The sequence below is a fragment of the Geotrypetes seraphini genome, chromosome 2, assembly GCF_902459505.1.
Source record: "Geotrypetes seraphini chromosome 2, aGeoSer1.1, whole genome shotgun sequence".
In the NCBI taxonomy this organism is placed as follows: Eukaryota; Metazoa; Chordata; class Amphibia; order Gymnophiona; family Dermophiidae; genus Geotrypetes; species Geotrypetes seraphini.
In genome coordinates this window covers 403,631,180-403,649,942 of record NC_047085.1, presented here as the reverse complement: position 1 = coordinate 403,649,942, position 18,763 = coordinate 403,631,180, and the positions used below count along the sequence as shown (strand labels likewise).

The following is an 18,763-nucleotide window of genomic DNA, read 5'->3' as shown; positions in this document are numbered from 1 at the left end:
ACCTCAGCCAATCAAGGACTTCCTTAGGGCTGAGCCTTAGGAAGTCCCTGATTGGCTATTGCTTTAAGCCTTAGGAAGTCCTTGATTGGCTCAGACGCCCCAGGCCCCACCCAAGGAAGGAGCCTGAGCCAATCAGGGCCTTAGGCTCATCCACGTGCATCACATGATGCACCGGGGCAGGGCCTAAGGCCCACATTCACGGTTCATCATGGCCAGAAACAGGACCAGGAGGACTTTGGGGCTCCTCCTGCTCCCGAAGACAGCAGAACACAGTGCTGGAGACCTAAGGAGCAGGAGGGATTGAGCACCCCTCCTGCTCCCAACTTTTAGGTACAGGGGAGGTTTCTGGCTGGGTCGGGCCAGGACCGACCAGGGGTGGGCCGGTCGGGGGATGCGGTGGGCCGGTCGGAGGGGGGAGGGAGGCGAGTGCCGGTCGAGGGGGTGGCAGTTGGTGGCAGGAGGGAGAGTTGGCATCTCTCCTGCCATATTCGCGCAGGCAGAGCAGCGTCAGGTAGTGGCAGGAGGGAGTGGGTATCGTGTTTGTCTTGGGGGATCTCCGCCGTTTGATAGGTCTGCCTGTCCCATCTTTTTTTTTATGGGGCAGATATTTTGCATGTGTAACACACGCAAAATATCTGTGCCATGAAAAAAAATGAATTAAAAAAAAAAAAAACACAACAAAAAACAGGCAGGCCTGTCAAAAAACCTGCAGACCTGTCCGTAACTCAGTTACCGATAGGTCTGCAACAGTTGGGTTTGCCAATAGTAAAACCCGATTCGAAATAGCCAAGCAATTGTTAGTGAATCAATTGCTTGGCTATTTTGCATGGGAGGATCGGGATTGGATCGCTGCAGGCAAATTTGATCGCAAAGGGCTTGCAAACTGATCGGTACACGATCAGTTTACTTAGTGAATCTAGCCCCAAGTCCTTTCATAAAATCTAGTTCAAAAGGAGTCTTCGTTAGTCTAGCAAGAACCAAATTCTTTCATAAATCTGGATGCAAGAGGATGAGCAGTGAGAGTTTTCCATCAACTGGTCTATGAAAAGCGTTGATAGCACTGAGATGAACTCTAATCGAAGTGGTCTTGAGCCCTCAATTGGATAAATGTAGAAGGTAATCCAATACTGAAGATATAGAGGGGGATTTAGCATCATGATGATGAAGAGTACACCACGTGGAAAACCATTTCTATTTGTGTTGATTACACTGTTGCACAGATGGTTGTCTCGACGCTTCCAAAATGAATCCGACAGGCTGGGAAAGATGAAGGTCTGCCAATGTCAGCCTAATAGGTACCAAGCTGTCAGGTGCAACGACTGAAGATTGGAATGCAGAAGAGATTCACGACTCTGCGTGAAAAGAGATGGACAAATCTGAAGAGGGACTGGTTCCTTGATACCGAGTTGAAGTAGAAAGGAAAACCAGAGTTGTCTGGGCCGCAGAGGAGCTATGAGAATCATTGATGTTTCCAACATTCAATCGTGCCTGCAAAAATATATGGAAAAAGTTGTGGAATGGATGGATGAACATGAGTTGAAGTTAAACATTAACAAAACAGAAGTAATGGTGGTAAAAGGTCAAATAGACAACTTTGAGATAGAGAATATGGTTGTGATGGGGGAGAAATTGCCAGTGAAAAAGGAGATGACCATCTTGGGAGTGTGCTTGGATAGCTGTTTGATGATGGGAAAGCAAATTATGAAAACGATCAAGGTAGGTTATATGCAAATGCAGCTACTTTATAGATTGAGCATCTGATTTTCGTAGTGTGGTCCAAAGCTTTAATATTGAGTATATTATTGTAACTCACTGTACACTTATTCCTCCATATTTGCGGTTTTACGGTCCACGGTTTCAGTTATTCATGGTTTTTCGTTCTAACGCCCCGCCTCCAAATTTACATCACAGAAAATCGCTGCTCCCGGTGTTGCACAGAGAAAATTGCTGCCCCCAACTGTACTTTCTTCACTGGAACAGGTCAGGTTATTTGCGGTTTTGTGTTTTTTTTGTGGAAAAACTGCAAATAACACGAAAAGTTATTCACAGTTTTTCTCTATTCGCTGCCTTGCCATTCCCCTATCGCCGCGAATACGGAGGGGGAAGTGTATCTAGGAGTTGCTAAAGGGAAATTGAAGGCACTGCAGATGCTGATCAATTCAGATGCTAGATTGATTACAGGGGTTCCTAGGAGCTCACATATATCTTCTATATTGAAACAGTTACACTGGCTGCCTATTCAGCAAAGAGTACATTTTAAGATCATTGCAATCATTCATTGTACCATATTGCTCAAAGGGTACTAAAAGAAATGTTTGAAATTTACCAACCTAGAAAAAATCCAAGGTCTGAAATCACTATGAAATTGAATTTAGAGGGGAGGATGCCTATTATTCATGTTAGAATTGGAGCATCAATGATGTCAGTGGCAGGTGTCAAAGGCTGGAATGCTCTGCCAGGCATACTGTGATTTTGTTTTGGAAAGATCAATTTTAAGAAAATGTTGAAAAAAAGCAGCTCTTTGTTAATGCTTTCCTTTGATAATGTTGCTACTTCTGTTCTTCCTGTAATATATAGTGCCAACAAATATCTGGGTTTTAACTTTTTAGTTTTATTGCTAAACATTTTTTTGATAAGATGTCTATTCATATCCATGTGACTAACGGGCGATCAGTATATTATGTGTGTAGCCAATATAACCGCATATTTTTATGCGGTATATAAATTTTTAAATAAATAATAAATGGTGGCCTCCTCCCATTTGAGCTTGACAAGCGTCTTGAGGATGAGAGGGATTGAAGGAAATGCATAGAGAAACTTGTGCGTTCAATCCAGTAGAAAAGAATCTGCTTCTAGCCATTGGGGAGAGTATTGCCTGGGGTAAAACTGGGGAAGCTTGTGGTTGAGGGGGGATGCAAACAAATCCATCTGAGGAGTCCCCCACTGAGAGAAGATGTGATGCAGACTGCAGAGTTGAATGTTCACTTGTGTGGCTGAAGAAACCTGCTGAGTGTCTACAAGAGAATTTTTTTCTCCTTGAATGTACATTGTTTCCAAGAATATGTTGTGAGCAATCGCCCAGGTCCAAATCTTTTGGGCCTCCTGACAAAGACAGAGAGAGCCCATTGTAATACATTGCGACTTGATTGTCCGTGCAGATAAGAAGGACATGGTTGGTGACAATGTGCTGAAAAGCTTTGAGAGCATTGTAGATCGCTCAAAGTTCCAACAGATTGATATGGCAAAGGCAGTCCAATTCAAAATAGGTTGTCTGCAGCTAATGTAACATTTCTTGTTTGATGAACAGAATCATAGGAGTGCTCCGGGGCAAGTAGCCTCTGAAGATCGCTGCTGCAGCACTGAAGTTATTTTTAGCAGGTTAAGTGCAGTGGGAATTCTCAGGTTGGGGAGAGGATGGGGGAGCAGCATTCCAGCTGAGGTGAAAGGGAGGGAGAGAGATGCTGGTCTGAGAAGGGTCACATAGATAAAATCCACAAAAAAGTTAATCTGGAGAGCAATTATAAAGTTTCGAATTGCTTATATCGAAAGTGTTATCCATAAAACCCTGATGAAGCCGCACGATAGCGGCGAAACGGGTCCCGTCGGATAAGATAAGATGCACAGTGTTATACCGGCATTTAAATCTTTTTGCCGTTTTTCTAGCTTTATAAGATAAGTGCCATTTTTTGGCTTATACTGTTTGGCTGACTATCATATCAGCTTTCTCTATAGTTTTGGTTAGCTATCTTAGCAGCCTTATTTTTTGCCATCTGCAATAGCTCAATTTACATCTATTTATATAAGTTTGGGCAGTTTAAACAACTACCTAACTTTCAGTTAGTGTTTTGAAGTGTTTATTCATATACCCATCGAGCTTACTGCATTGTCTATCAGTATGGCTATGTTAGCTTTTTGCACTAGTCACTTTTTCAACTGTAGAGTTTCTATTTAGGAAAGTATTTAGCCAATATTATTTCTTTTTTTGCACAGTTTGCAGCACAAAGCATTAAACACTTTTTAGGCTTTTTTATAGCATTAGTCACTTTAATAGGCCAGTCATAGCTCCAGCCACTTTAAAGTTTATACATTTAACCGATGCATCAGTCACTTTAATTAGTGGATTGCGCTTGTCACTTTATCTACAGTTTTATTCAAGTACTTTTTTAGTAAATAACATGTAGAGAATTTTAGCTTTAATTGTCACGTTGATGTAATTAGTCAAACCATTAAATAATAATAGTGAAGGTTTTTATGATCTATGAAAGATATCCACGCCACTATTCCATATTGGATGATATTATTATGATCCTAGGAGGGCAACTCTGAGATCTTTTCCTTCACTTAATTTATAACTAGATAACGATTTGACTAATATCAACTTTATAATTGCTCTCCAGATTAACTTTTTTGTGGATCTTATGATTACTAGTTAATCTTTACTCTTTTTGATTACCTTTGAACAATCACATAGATAAAAGGCAACCCTGGTGCTTTTTTGGGCCAAAACTGACTTCTAGTCGAGTATATATGACATATTTGCATGTAAATGTAGGCAGTAGATGCAATCCTCCTTCATGCATGCTCGCTGAATACCATGAAACCCTCACTAGCTGGGAATTCCACTGGGAACCACTCTGCTACAGCATCAAATCATTCTTAAACACTTTGGGCTCCAATCTGAACTGCCCTACACTGAAACCCAGGCCATGGTAACTCAAAGGAAATACATTCCAGAACTAAAAGTATGAGCCAAACTCCTTTAAAATTCAAAGCAAAGCAAAATTCAAACTGCCACTTCAATACCAGTGCAAACATCAATACCAGTATAAATGAAGTTAAAATTAAAATTTTTTTACCTCATCCAAACAATTAACACGGACATTCTTGCTGCCCAAGAGGAGTCCAGCTTTTTGAACATTTCCTAGAAAGATTTTAAACATAAAATTAGAATTCATAAAATGGTGAAGTACTGAAACACAAATAAGAAGTTTCTCTGAGTGATCTTAATAAAATTTATGTTGCATTGGCTAATGAGTCAGAAAAATTGACAAAGCACGCAGTTTGATAAGTTTTATGAAGTCAGAGACAGATTCTCTAAACACACAGTGCATTTCAGGATGGCGTTAAACCATCATTAAATACATGTATTTTACCTTCCGATCATCAAAACGGCTCACCGTGGTCTTTTCTGTGCTTTCTAACAGTCTCCAACTGTACTATGCAAATGTAGTGCAACAAGGTCTTTAATAGTAAAATGAGTTCTCCGGGCGATTCTCAAAAAGGAATGCCCCTACTTTTATGAGGGATCAGGGCTGATATTTACCAGCTGTTGTAGTCTTACTTTCCTGTCAGTGCCTGAGCGCCAACTGGCTCAGGTACTGACAGGAAAATAAACAGCTCAGATCTGCTACCAAATAAATGTCTTGACTCCCTCCCCCCTCCGAGTCCATAAACAAGCCCTCTCTCTCCTGCCTTGGTCGCTGCTGCCCAGACCTACCTGCCTCCCCCCCCCCAACACATCCGTGCCTTGGCAGGAGAGATGTTCATTCCCTTCTGCCACTGGGGTCCTTTAAATTAAAGGATGGCAGAGGGATTCCCACTCCCTCCTGCTGCAGGGGGTCCCCCACACCTTTAAGTAGAAGTATGGTAGGAGGGATGCCCTCTCCCTCCAGCTGGAAGGCCCACCTCTTCAAAATGACAGGCCTTCCACTTCCCAATGCATTCTGGGATGCACTGGGAGGGGCCTAAGGCCCTGATTGGTCCAGGCATCGAAGATCCAACTCCCTAGTGGCCTTGGGAGGAGCCATAGGCTAAATTTAAAGGTACAGATGTGGGTGCTATCAGGGGGCAGGGACCCAGATGGGAGAAGGGAGTGTGTATTCTTTCTGTCATCCTTTAATTTAAAGGTATTGGGGAGGAGTATGGGGCGGCGGGAGATTCCAGCGGCAGGAAGGAGTGGGCAACTCTCTGCCGTCCTTCAATTTAAAGGGATGGAGGTAGGGGCGGGCAGGAGAACCTGGTGACAGAAGGGAGTGGGCATCCTCCTGCCATCATTCAATTTAAAAGTACGGGGGCGGTGGGGGAGCATGTGGCTGTTGGAGTTATCAGGGGTTCAAAAATGGAAAAATCCACAAGGGAAATGAAATCCCAAAAATTGGAGCATAGAATGTTATGAAAGAATAGTTGAGAATCTCAGACACCAGTTTGGGCAAGTGAAATAAAATTTCTAAGCCAAAAATTACAAGTTCCACTGTTGTATCATTGATTCTCAAAACCTCTCCCAACCTTTATATAACACTCTAAAATTATTGACTAATCTTTATTACTAAAATTGACTGTAATCTTTATTACTTCTCTTCTAATGTTTCCTTATTTGTTAAAAATTAATTCCAAATGATGGTTGCTTTCTTGAATATTCTTAATAACTTATCTTTCACCCGGCAAAGAAATTTATGAACTTATCTTAGATAGATGCCAAATTCATAGCCAGACAGGACCCGATTCACCCTTTTTCAGGCTGACTCAAGGGTTCCATAATAATGCTGCATTTCAAGCTGCTTTTCTCCCAGCCCTCGAACACTGTAAAATGGCTGGTGTTCTGGAAACTGTTAATAGCAATGCAATAGCCTGAAAGAAATGAGGAGCAGCTGAATCCAGCCCGAGAAATATCAAACTGTCGAAGATTGGAATGTAGGCCAAACCTGGACTCTACGTAAGAATATGTGGAAAGAGAAGTAGAGGTATAGAAGGAAATTTAAGGTCATCTGTGCCACCAAGAAGCTACTTGAATCATGGTGGCAATCTCGCTTTAGCTAGACAAGCGTTTGAAAAAAAGAGGACACATCTGAAACTTGTTCATCCAGGTTAAGGGAACAATGTCCACCTCTAGGAGATGAGGCACATCAGCCTAAAGAAAAAAAAGAGTAGTTGGATCAGCAAGGTAAGACGCAAGGAATCTACTTGTGGGGTCTTCCATATAGAGAAAATGAAATGGAGAATTGCTGAATCTAGAGTTCAGTCATAAGAACATAAGCAATGCCTCCGCTGGGTCAGACCTGAGGTTCATCGTGCCCAGCAGTCTGCTCACGCGGCGGCCCAACAGGTCCAGGACCTGTACAGTAATTCTCTATTTATACCCTTTTCCAGCAGGAAATTGTCCAATCCTTTCTTAAACCCTAGTACCTTAATCTTCCCTATTACGTCCTCTGGAAGCGCATTCCAGGTGTCCACCACACATTGGGTAAAAAGCAGAAATGTCACATGGTGGTCTGGTCTAATCCTAGGAACCAGAATCCATCAGTGGTATAGGTTAGTTAGTGAAAAAAGTGGCATCTGGCGCACGTTTTGAAAGTGGTGAATGGGCAAAACATGGAAGGAAACACCGCCTCAGTCTAGAAAACATGCTTGTTGAAAATAAATAGAGTCCAATCTTGATGCACTGGTGATACAGTGGTAGCCTAATTTTGAAGTGGCGGAAGCCCATCTGATAGGTTGTTGCCCGACAACATTGATGGCTTAATGACAAGCTGAAGCCACAGTGAAGATTCGAAGTAGGACAGCATGGTCTTAATCCAGAATTTCAAAATTTTATAGATCAACATAGAATTTTGGTATAACCAGCTCTCAACAGCCTGTTGCTATAAGCACTCATGGTAGTATGATGCTGAAGAAGCTCGAGTACCTCCAACAGGCTATACCACGATGGTAGGCTCTGCTATATTGAAGATGTGCTTGGATGTACCATGGATTTTTGAAATGGATATCCTTTGTTAGCCTCGTTGATACCAATGACACCATCGGTACCAGGAATACCCTTGGTACCATCGGTAACATCGATGCCATCGGTCAGTACTGGTGGCAGATGTAAGACACTGGTACTCGTGAGGCCTGCTTGCCGGTACCCAAAGTGTCGTGTCTTGCCTAAAAAGGGAGCTAAAAATGAGATGCAACCCTTGTTGAAATTAGACGAGACGTAAGGTGGTCGCAGTAAAGTTGGCATGAATGTACTCAATGCCAAAATGACTTGCGACAGAATCCTATTGTTCTTGAAGATGAATGAAGATTCCCAAAAATAGGCAGACATCGATGAGGAAAACCGCCACAACCAAAATTTAGTCAGAGGTCGAGTCGTTGTAAATAGGTCCCACTGACAAGAAGCCCGTGAGGGAAAGAAAACTTATTATTTTGAAGGGGGGGTTAAACCGAAAGGACAATACTAAAAGAAAAAATAAAATTCAGAAAGAAAAATTATGTGTGAGTGGGAAGGCAAGGCAATAAAATGAAGATCAGTTGAAAAGCTGAGGAGACATGCTCCCTGCGTTGCGAAGAAAGGCACTCGCACATGCGCAGTGCAGTCAGTCACAAACTTTCTAACGTTCTTCAAGCAAGATTGCGGACTTGTGCAGCTGTCCACATCGGGGCTCCGTGGATGACATCACCTACATGTGAGAATATGCTGCCTGCTTGTCCTGGGATAACAGTGTTATTCAGGCACAGCAGGCAGATATTCTCATATGTGGGTATTGTCACTAAAATTTTTAAAAGTTTGCAACTGCCTGCACCATGCATACGCGAGTGCCTTCCTGCCCAATGTTGGCTCGCAAGGTCATCAGTTCTATGCCCAAGTGAAGAAGCCAACTAGGGGAGGTGAGCAGGTTGTGAGAATATCTGCCTGCTGTCCCTGGATACCTGTTACAGTAAGTAACCTATTTTTCGCTCCATAAGACACACTTTTTCCCCCAAAAAAGTGGGTGGAAAAATGGGTGCGTCTTAAGGAGCGAATGCAATTTCCATGCTCTTTGCCCCTCCCTCGCTGGACAGCTGCCTCCTTTCTTGATGCCTCCTTTCTCTTCTCTAAGCCCCGTCCCCTTGGACATTTAGCTTCCCAGTAGCCCTGCCACCCGTAGTGTGTGCCTACCCTGGCCTTGCTGCTGAAGCAGAGCTCCGCCCCCTGCCACAGGTTAAGGTTGCTCCAGAACGTCCTCTCCGACGTCAGAAAGAAGACTTTGTGTCGGCAATCAGCAGCAGCAGGGAGGTAAGATAGCAGCGGACCAGGGGAAAGGAAGGAGGGAGGCTTTTTTTTGCGCGGCAGGAAGGGAAGGAGGTAGGTAGGCAAGTAGGCTGGCTTTGGCCAGGGAGGGAGGTAGACAGGCAGGCAGGCTGGCTTCGGGGGTGGGGGGGGGACAAAGTCTGGAAGGCAGTGAGAGGGTCATAGGAAGGAGGCACTGAGAGCACTAAGGACATGGGAAGAAGGCACCGGGGGCACTAAGGACATGGGAAGGAGGTACTGGGGGCACTGAGGACATAGGAAGGAGGCACCAGGGGCACTAAAGACATAGGAAGGGGCACTAAGGACATGGGAAGGAAGCACCGGGGGCACTAAGGACATGGGAAGGAAGGAGGGAGGGAATAGATAGGGACAATTGTTGGGCCTGAGTACAGAAAAAAAGAAAGGATACACAGTCAGAAGGAAACGCAACCAGAGACTCATGAAATCACTCGACATCAAAGGTAAGAAAAATGATTTTATTTTCAATTTAGTGATCAAAATGTGTCAGTTTTGAGAATTTATATCTACAGTCTATATTTTGCACTATATTTGTCTATTTTTCTATAGTTACTGAGGTGATATTGCATATTTTAAAGTCATCTGCCTTGACATCTTTAAAACCCCCAACTATAAATAATTAACATTTTCTCTGCATATAGTGAGCTTTGTAGTTTTTTAAAATTTTATGGTTACCATTATGAATTAATGATGTGTGTACATGAAAAATGCATGGAAGAAATTGGGGGCAGGATTGGGGCAGGACTAAGGCAGGATTGGGGGTGGGACTGACAATTAACAGATGTCCCCTTTTGATGAAAAAAATAAATGGTCACGTTAAGCATACCGGAACTCATCAGGTTATATGCTAGAAACGAAGACGGAAAGCTGACAAGATCGAGGGTCAGTCTAGAGAAGATGTGTAGGCTTAAAAGTGATAAATCCCCAGGACCGAATGGCATCCATCCAAGGATCATCAAGGAACTTAAAGGGACCATAGTTGAACTGCTTCAACTAATAGCCAATCTGTTGATCAAATTGGGAAAGATTCCGGAAGACTGGAAGGTGGCAAATGTTACGCCACTGCTCCCTTGTACAAGGACAGTGTTAGATATGCAAGAGCTCAGGAATTAAACTGGGGAATGTGTTAAGGAAATCATGGGGCCCAGGGTACCTGCCTTGGTTGCCTCCCAATAACTTATTTTGAATTAAAGGTGCTAGCTAAATCCAAATCTCTTTACCTGAAGGAATGGAGGTCGAAATGATGTGTTCAAAATCACAAGAAGCATCGGTAAGATCTGAATACTGTATTAGTTTTCCTGGAACTCAATCTGCTGTTTTTTTAACCACTAGGATACTCGTCACTCACAGTTCTGACATTTGTATGTATTCAAGCAACAAACACTATGTGCGCGTTTATAGGAAGGTCAGCTCCTTTGGGCAGGGGCTGAAAGCGTACTGAGGTAAAGATAGGTACCACCTGCAGTGGGTCGGCTGACCTTCCTATAAACGCACACAAACTCATTACCTGGCACCCTCATCCTTTTATTATTCAGGGAAAACTGAGCGAGCCAGCAGCGGGAGAACAGCAGGCCTGGCTGCCCCGCTGGGTTACGGCAACGAACGGTAAACCAGTCGTCGACGCCCTCCCCCTCTCCCGTCTCACCTGTGCCGATCACCTCCAATAGCTCGCGCTCCTCGCTACTCAGCAACCCCTTGCTCGCTCGCGCCATTACTATCCACCCGCGCGCGCGCACACACCAACACAGAAACCCCCCGAGCACGGAATTACCCAGCGCCGGCTCCAACCACTGTCCTCGCCTCGGGGGTACATGAGCTCAAAGCCGAGACTGTCCGGTGTCCGAACGCAAGGTGTACTGGGAAAAGAGACGGGAAGTTTGGTGACTCGATCCCTAAGGTTTGGCTGGCAGCGGCGGTTTTTGCCTGTCGACTTGATCGTTGATGGTTGCAGCCTCTGCTGCCCCCCTCCACTCCTGCTGTCAGTGGTTCAGTCCGGAGGCTGTCTCACGCGGCGTGTGAATGCGTGCCTGTATCTCTAGCTACTCTATTGTCTGAGATCCGCAGCCTGCTTGCAAGGAATCCGAATCGCAGCCGCCAGCGCCAGGTGAGAGTCGGGGCAGGGGCAAATCGAGCTATCACAGTGACAGTAGCAGTAGTGTACGCTGCAGGAATGAGAACAGCCATCCATTGTATTCACTGCACTTCTCATCCTTCCTACACGGACGAGATGTAGGAATGATGTTTGCTATGGTCACTTCTGGGTTTAAAGATGCTACTGCTGTACTAGATATCACCCTCAAACAGAAGTGTACCAATCGCTTAGGACTAGAGCTTTCAGGGCCAGCAGCAGCCTCAGTTTTTTTCTTTTTTTTAAATAATGTAAATGTACTTCGCCTTGTAAAAGGCGGATTATAAATAAACAACCCCACAACCCCCCCCCCCCACAAAAACAAACAAACACCAAAACAACAATCCGTATAATATTTGTAACTCGTCTCTCCTCGCTTGTATGTAAGCATTACAAGGATGGCGAGTTTTCTAACACCAACCCCTAAGGGATGCATTTAAACCCATATACTCTATACAGTAGTTTTGGCAAGTTGAGGAAATGTTTTTTCTTCCCCACCCTCACCCCCAACCCCAACTGCATCGGAGTGATGTGTAAGAGATTTGATCAGTGGCACTTTCAGCTTCTGAGAAATATTGATATTTAAGCTATGTACAGTGGCTGACAATATGTTCCCACACAGTTTGTTTTTGTTCTCTGCCAGGGGTCGAGCTAGTGCGAAAAAAGATTCTGCAGGATAATGGGTCTCTGTTTTCTGTCACTAATATGCTATTTTAATATGCAATCTCTGTCAGAAATATGTTCAATTTTTGAAATGAACATTTTTCATGCCATTAAATAAGCTCTAGTGGGTCTTGGCATAGTAATAGACATAGGAACCAGCTTTGTGAGTGCCAGTGGGTACTGAGCACCCCCCGAGAGGCATAGAGGGATATGGGTGACTAAAATTACGCCAGGTGGCTGGGCCTCCGCGTGTGCGGATCGCCGGACTTGAAGGACCGAAGGTCTGATCCGGAGAATTCTTATATATTGAGCAAGCTTCCTCATTGTGTTCAGGGAGGGATAATTTGTATTGTATTGGCAGCCAGCAGGGATGATCCAGTGTGGTGGTTTTTTTAAATAATGTAAATAAATAAATCTGTCAAAAAAAAATAAAATAAATGAACACGTGGAGAGCAGCCATTGTGACCTGAAGTTACCTTATCGAAAAACAGAATCAAAATCTGATGGGTTTCTTTTTGCAGATGTATATGCTGATCAGCTTTTCATTTTTTCATTTTGATTTATGGGTTAGCTTATTTTATAGTAACCACTTCAATTCCACCTATGCATTTGTTTATTCATTCAGTATTCCTATTCTACAAATCTATTTTATGCAGAATACACTAATGGCATATATAATAATAAGGTAAAACAAACGTGATCTTCTCTTCCACTGATTGTGCATCACCTACATTTGGGGCTGTGCAGGTAGTGATTAATTAAATTTTGCTCAGCAATAGAAAAGATTACTTCTTCTGATCTGAACCTTGAGAGAGTCCGATTGCAAAATATAGTTTTCAATTAGGTCTGCGACAGGCTGCTCTTGTCTTGTATTCTTCTTTGAGGAACATTCAGTATTATCCTTCCTGGATTTTGGATTTACAGGAGATTATATACCAGATGGTTGGTATGCCCCTTAGCTACAGATAGTGAGGATTTAAGAATGCATGAATCCAGTGCCCTGATTGATTTGGAAATCATCATTCAGTGATGGGTTTGAAACTGATTTTGAGATGAGGAAAGTTCAGTTTATGCAGAACCGCCCATTACAGGAGTTGAGCTACCTAACTGAAATCAGCACCATCACTCTTCTTGATTACAGTTTGCGCTGGCATTCAGGGATTAAGCACTCTCAGAGCAGTTTTGTTGTAAAATTGAAATAAACAGTAGCCTGGTGCTGAGATAAATAATCAATTTTATTACTATACATCCATGTATAGACAAAGTATGTTCTGAATACTGGACAAAGGCTAGCTTCTCATATAAAGAATGTAGGTATAAAAAAGATTATTTATTGGAGGTGCATACATGCATTTTTTAAAATTACTTCTTTGGTGCTATCATTCACCCCTTGACTACCTGAGTCTTGTTTGCTCTGCAGGGTTATCTGCTGGTCACTGCCCCAGTATAAGTGACTTGAAGTTTTCCTTCTTTCCCAAGAGATCACAATATCAAGAAAGAGTACACTTCTCCCTCCGTCTTCGCTGTGATAGGGGATTAACAGAACCGCAAATACAGAAAAACCGCGAATAACTTTTTCATATGTTATTCACTGTTTTCTATTATAAACCATTGTGAATATGGTTAAACCGCAAATAACACGGTGGGAGACGGCCTGTTCCTGAAGGAGAGGCAAAACACGGTGAAGAAAGTGCTGGGAATCAGCGATTTTCTCTGTAAACGCTTGGAATCAGCTGATGTAAATTGGGGGGAGGAGCCAGCTTACAAGCTGATGTAAATTGGAGGGAGGAGCCAGCAAGCTAAAAACCGTGAATAATCGAAATCGCGAATGCTGAAACCGCGAATACGGAGGGAGAAGTGTAGAGTCATCTATAGACTAGTGGATATACATTTATTCTAACATTCTATAGCTAAATGTGTGTGTGTGTGTATATATATATACTGGGTATAAATTGCTCCATTTCCACAGTATCACCAGCATGTGTCACACTTAGCAAAAGCTTAGAATGAAATTCCCTGTAAAAATCTACAGGTACCAAATGAGAGAGAAAATCTCATTTTGTGTTTTCTTGGAGATAAATAAACCAAGAGCTAAGATTCCCTTATGATTTTCTCCAGTCTTGAGTGCTCATCCCTTTTTACCTTTCCTCATTCAGTTGATTTGTCATTCAATATTGGAATAAGTTTTGAAAGGTGGGACCACAGCTGAGTGAGGCACCTATTTATTTAAAATGTTTATCAATGTTTAAAATGTTTACCAATGTTTATGAGTATGCAAGTCCAAGGACCTGCATACTCATATGTAATAAAATTCACCAGAATATGGTATAATTCAGCCAAAGGTGCTAGCTGTGTGGGTACAGTGGATGCTTGAGCTCCTTCAATATTATACAAACTCATTCAGTGTGTCCAGAGAAATTTATTTATTTGATTTTGTATCCCGAAGATATTTGGTTTTATATTCTGAGGAACAGTCCATAGTCTGTTATTGAGAAAGACATGGGGGAAGCCACTGCTTGCCCTGGATCGGTAGCATGGAATATTGCTACTCTTTTGGTTTTGAACAGGTACTAGTGACCTGGATTGGCCACCGTGAGAACGGGCTACTGGGCTTGATTGACCATTGGTCTGATCCAGGAAGGCTATTCTTAAGTTCTTATGTACATAACAAAGTATGGTAAAATATAACATGGCAAACATGGCACGGTGTGACATAGCATGACAAAACATAGGATGGCAGCTTAGCATGATAAACATAGTATTACAAGCGTGGCAAACATAGCTTGGCAAACATAGTAAGGCAGACATTGTGAACATAGTATTATTACCATCAGGGCCTTAGGCCCATCCCAATATGTGGCCCTATAGGTAGGAGGGAGTAGACTTCCCTCCTGCCAATTGTCATCCGAAGGTGTGAGGGATGTAGGTGGATGTCGGGGGGGGGGGGTCAAGGACTGTTGGGGGGGATTTGGGTGGGGGCCTGTGGATGTCGGGGAGGGGGTATCTTGGGGTGTCGGGGAGGGGGTATCTTGGGGGTCCAGGGATATCAGGGGGATTTTGGGGAGAGGAGTGTAGGGCTCAGCGGCTCTCTTTTTATTTGGTTAGCTTGGAGGTGTATTGGACAGGATCGATGCCTGGGAAGGCGGGAGGGAGAGAGAGAGAGAGGAATCTTCTTGCTAGTTCACCTGATCCTGGCAGGGGGAATCCCCATCAACTGAGCCAGCAGGATTCCCTGGAATCAACTCTGCTGATGAGGCTTCCCCTGCCATAATCAGCTAATGGCAAACCCTCAATGTACTGTTTTTCCCCCCATCTTTATGTGGTGGGAAGGGGGTCGGTGACCACTGGGGGAGTAAAGGGGGGATCATGCCTTAATCCCTTCAGTGGTCATTTGGTCAGTTTGGGCAGCTTTGGGGCACTTAGACGCAACTAAAACAGGTCTAACTACCAGCATCTAAGTTCCTGCTAGGATGTCCTGGGAAAGCTTTGATTATCGCTGCAAGATGTCCAGGTCTAAGCCTGCCTGATGCCCACCCATAGCACACCTCCCAAAATACCCCTTTGAGCTCTGGATGCACAGTGGCTTAGAAGTTCTGCTGAATGTCCAGAAAGTTGGTTTTGATTATCGGCACTTGAGCGTCCCTACTATTAGGACATCTAAGTGCCGACTTGGGCTAGTTTTTGGACATTTAAATGTTTTGATTTTCAGTTTGTTTGTTTATTAAGTTTTTTGATATACATCTCCCGCATTTTACTGACCTAAGCGGTTTACAATGTAACAATTGAATACTTAAAGGAAATCCATTAAACATATTAAGAGGCTGTTATAGGGGAAAGCACCCTCCAGGGATTCAAGACAAGGTTAGACAAGTTCCTGCTGAACCAGAATGTACGCAGGTAAGGCTAGACTCAAATAAGTCACTAAGGACCGCCGCATGAGCGAACTACTGGGCACAATGGACCACTGGTCTGACCCAGCGGCAGCAATTCTTATGTTCTTAGAAAAGATAAAAATAGAGCTAGAGACAAGATATGTACATTCCAACAAGTATTCAGTGAGTAAAACTAAATAAAAAAAATCTATCTATCTATATAAAAAATAAAGAAAGTTCCAGTCAGACAATAGAATCTGATGTTAGAAGTTCGTAAAGATGACATGGCAAGGAGCGGAAGCTGGTATGCTCATTGAGCCCTGAAGTATGAAGCCTACCACACAATATTTCAGCCATGAGGTTTTACAGGATGCAGTCTTGAGTGCCAAAATGCAGGGTAGTCATTTGGATCAGACACACTCCGCATCGGCAGGGCAACCACCACTATCATCTCAGTGCATCAGCTGCATCAAACAGCCAACCGCAACCATCATGAGTCTGACAGTATTATATATATAAATGTAGCATGACCCTGAACATTCTTGTTTATCTGTTCTAGTCATTAGTAAGCTTTGAATAAACAATAAAAGATCCTAATCATTAATCCCCCCTTTTTCAAAAGCACGGAAGAGGGTTTTAGCGTTGGCTGGCACGCTGAATGCTCTGCACTGCTCCGACGCTCATAGGAACTCTATGACCATTGGAGCAGCGCAGAGTATTCAGCACACCAGCCTGCGCTAAAAACCTCTTCCGTGCTTTTGTAAAAGGTGGGGGGGGGGGGCAAATCATTTTAAAAAGCTTCTATAAGTTCATCCATCAACATGACAACAAATCAGCAATGCAAATTATGCAATTAATTGAGAATAAATAAGGCAAGCGACTTAAACCTAAGCCCTAGGAAATACTTGCCCATTACCCAGCACGTTTTACATTCTGGACTCCCATCATTTCTATCTAGTCTTTTCATTCCTTATGCTCCATAGTGAGCTCTTTACATATCTCAGTAGTGTCTCCTTAACATTCATTATCATCATCCTATATATCTGGATAGCATCAGAAGTTCTTGCTTCAGTGTCATTGCTTCAACACTTTGGAATAACTTCCTATTCTCCCTTAAGACTGAACTCTCCTAAGTACTTTGACTTTGTAAATTACTTAGATAATCTGCCTTGGATTTGCGGTATATCAAAATAAATTAAACTTGAACAATTAAGTTATGCCATAGTTTTATATATAAACTCCTAAAATCCCTCTCCCATTTTCCCTACACTCCCCGCCCATCCCTTAAGTCTCAAAATTATTTAACAAGGCAGTGTGAACTCTCAAGGCCAACAGGCTTAAAAAGGGTGCCCAGACGAGTTTGTTGAATCAAACTGGATTTTGCATTATTTCTTCTCAACGTTTTCTTAAAACTCTTCTGTCCTTTTTTTTTCCAGCCGCTTCCACAAACATCCTTTCCATTCATGCATCTGATTCCACCATAACATTAATGTTGAGTTCTGGTCTTCTATCCACTGTAACAAAATGGAACGTTTCACCATCAAACAAGCTTTGAGGATAAATAATTGCAAAAACCTGTGTTAACTCATGCAATCCTCGTGTTTGATCCAACAAACTCATCTTATCACTCACAGGTAAAATTACAGATGCGCCTATACCCATGTCCAAAAGGAACTTGAACTTTTAAATGCCAATTGCAACAAATTCTAATTTTTAGATCATTTTTAGGATCTTACCAAGAAAGACTCATCCTATAACTTTCCAAGCGTTGTATCAGGCTTGAGAATGAACAACATAGCCAATAAATTCCTTGGCAATGCTTCCTAGATACAGTAGATCAAATCCCCTGTTATACCCTATTTAAATTTACAGGCTGGAAGGACAATTGAGTCCTATCAGTGGACAGCAGTGGCCTTCAGTGGGATGACAGCAGTCTGTAGTGCTACTAAGGTGCTCTGCAGTCTGTTCTTATACTGTATTTCTTTGAAGGGGTGAATGAACTTGTGGATAAAGGTGAACTGGTTGATATTGTGTATTTGGATTTTCAAAAGGCATTTGACAAAGTACCTCATGAAAGACTTTTGAGGAAATTAGAAAGTCATGGGATAGGAGGTAATGTTTTTTTATGGAGAGTGGGTTTAAATGGTCAGTATTCTCAATAGAGAAGGTTAAATAGTGGGGTTCCCTAGGGGTCTGTGCTGGGACTGCTGCTTTTTAACATATTTATCAATGATCTAGAGATAGGAATAACTAGTGAGATTATTTATTTATTTAGCCCGTCCTCCCAAAGGATCCCAGAACGGGTTACAAGAGTACTTTCGTAGTTTAGAAAGGACAAGACTTAAGTGGAAGTACAGACTTTGTGAACATAGCATAGTTGAAATTGCAGCATTCACAATACAGACACAACATTACATAAAGGTAATACAGCTTTTACATTGAAGGTGTATACATGGTTGAAAGATAGCATTTGTTTCCATTGGGTAGAACAGTTAAGTTTTACTGGGAATGGCATTTGAATTTTAGTATGAAGCACAATTATGTTGTGCTTGGAGTGATTAGTAAGTTTGGTAGATATTTAAGTTATATTTGCGGAGGAATTTGAGTTTCAGTGGGAGCCCATTTGGGGTACTAGGATATGTCTTTGAGTTTCATTCTTCAGGGCGGAGGTGCTGGTCATTAAGGAACTGGGTTTGTAAATAGGAAGGTTTTCACGGCCTTCCTGAAGTTCCATAGACTGTCTAGCAATGTAATGGATGGGGGGGACAATGTGCCATAATCTAGATATAAAATGCTGATGGCACAAAGTTGTTAAATCACAAGAGGATTACGAAAAATTGGAAGAGGACCTTGTAAGACTGGAACACATTTAATGTGAGCAAGTGCAAAGAGATGCACGTGGGAAAGAGGAACCTGAACTATAGCTACATGATGGTGGGTTCTATTTTAGGAGTCACTGCCCAGGTGTCATTGATGAGGATACGTTGAAACCCTGAGCTCAATGTATGGTGGTGGCTAAGAAAGCAAATAGAA

At 42.7% G+C, this 18,763-nt stretch overlaps 2 protein-coding genes across 6 annotated transcripts in view; one reads left to right on the top strand and one right to left on the bottom strand.

Moving 5' to 3' along the window:
- Window positions 1-10,912, bottom strand: part of ANKMY2 (ankyrin repeat and MYND domain containing 2) — a 118,779-nt gene extending 107,867 nt beyond the window's left edge. For 4 of the 5 annotated variants that reach the window (XM_033930960.1, XM_033930961.1, XM_033930963.1 and 1 more), the window contains exons 1-2: window positions 10,713-10,836; window positions 4,857-4,921 (exon numbers count right to left, since the gene is read on the bottom strand). In XM_033930960.1, coding sequence (XP_033786851.1) covers window positions 4,857-4,921; window positions 10,713-10,779 — 132 coding nt within the window. In that variant the 5' untranslated portion in view covers window positions 10,780-10,836. The other variant, XM_033930965.1, reaches the window with a different exon arrangement.
- An 86-nt stretch (window positions 10,913-10,998) lies between these two features.
- The window catches only part of BZW2 (basic leucine zipper and W2 domains 2), a 201,782-nt gene continuing 194,017 nt past the window's right edge, over window positions 10,999-18,763 (top strand). Inside the window, exon 1 of the mRNA XM_033930967.1 lies at window positions 10,999-11,171. The gene's annotated coding sequence lies outside the window, so the exon portion shown is untranslated. The remainder of the gene's footprint in view (window positions 11,172-18,763) is intronic.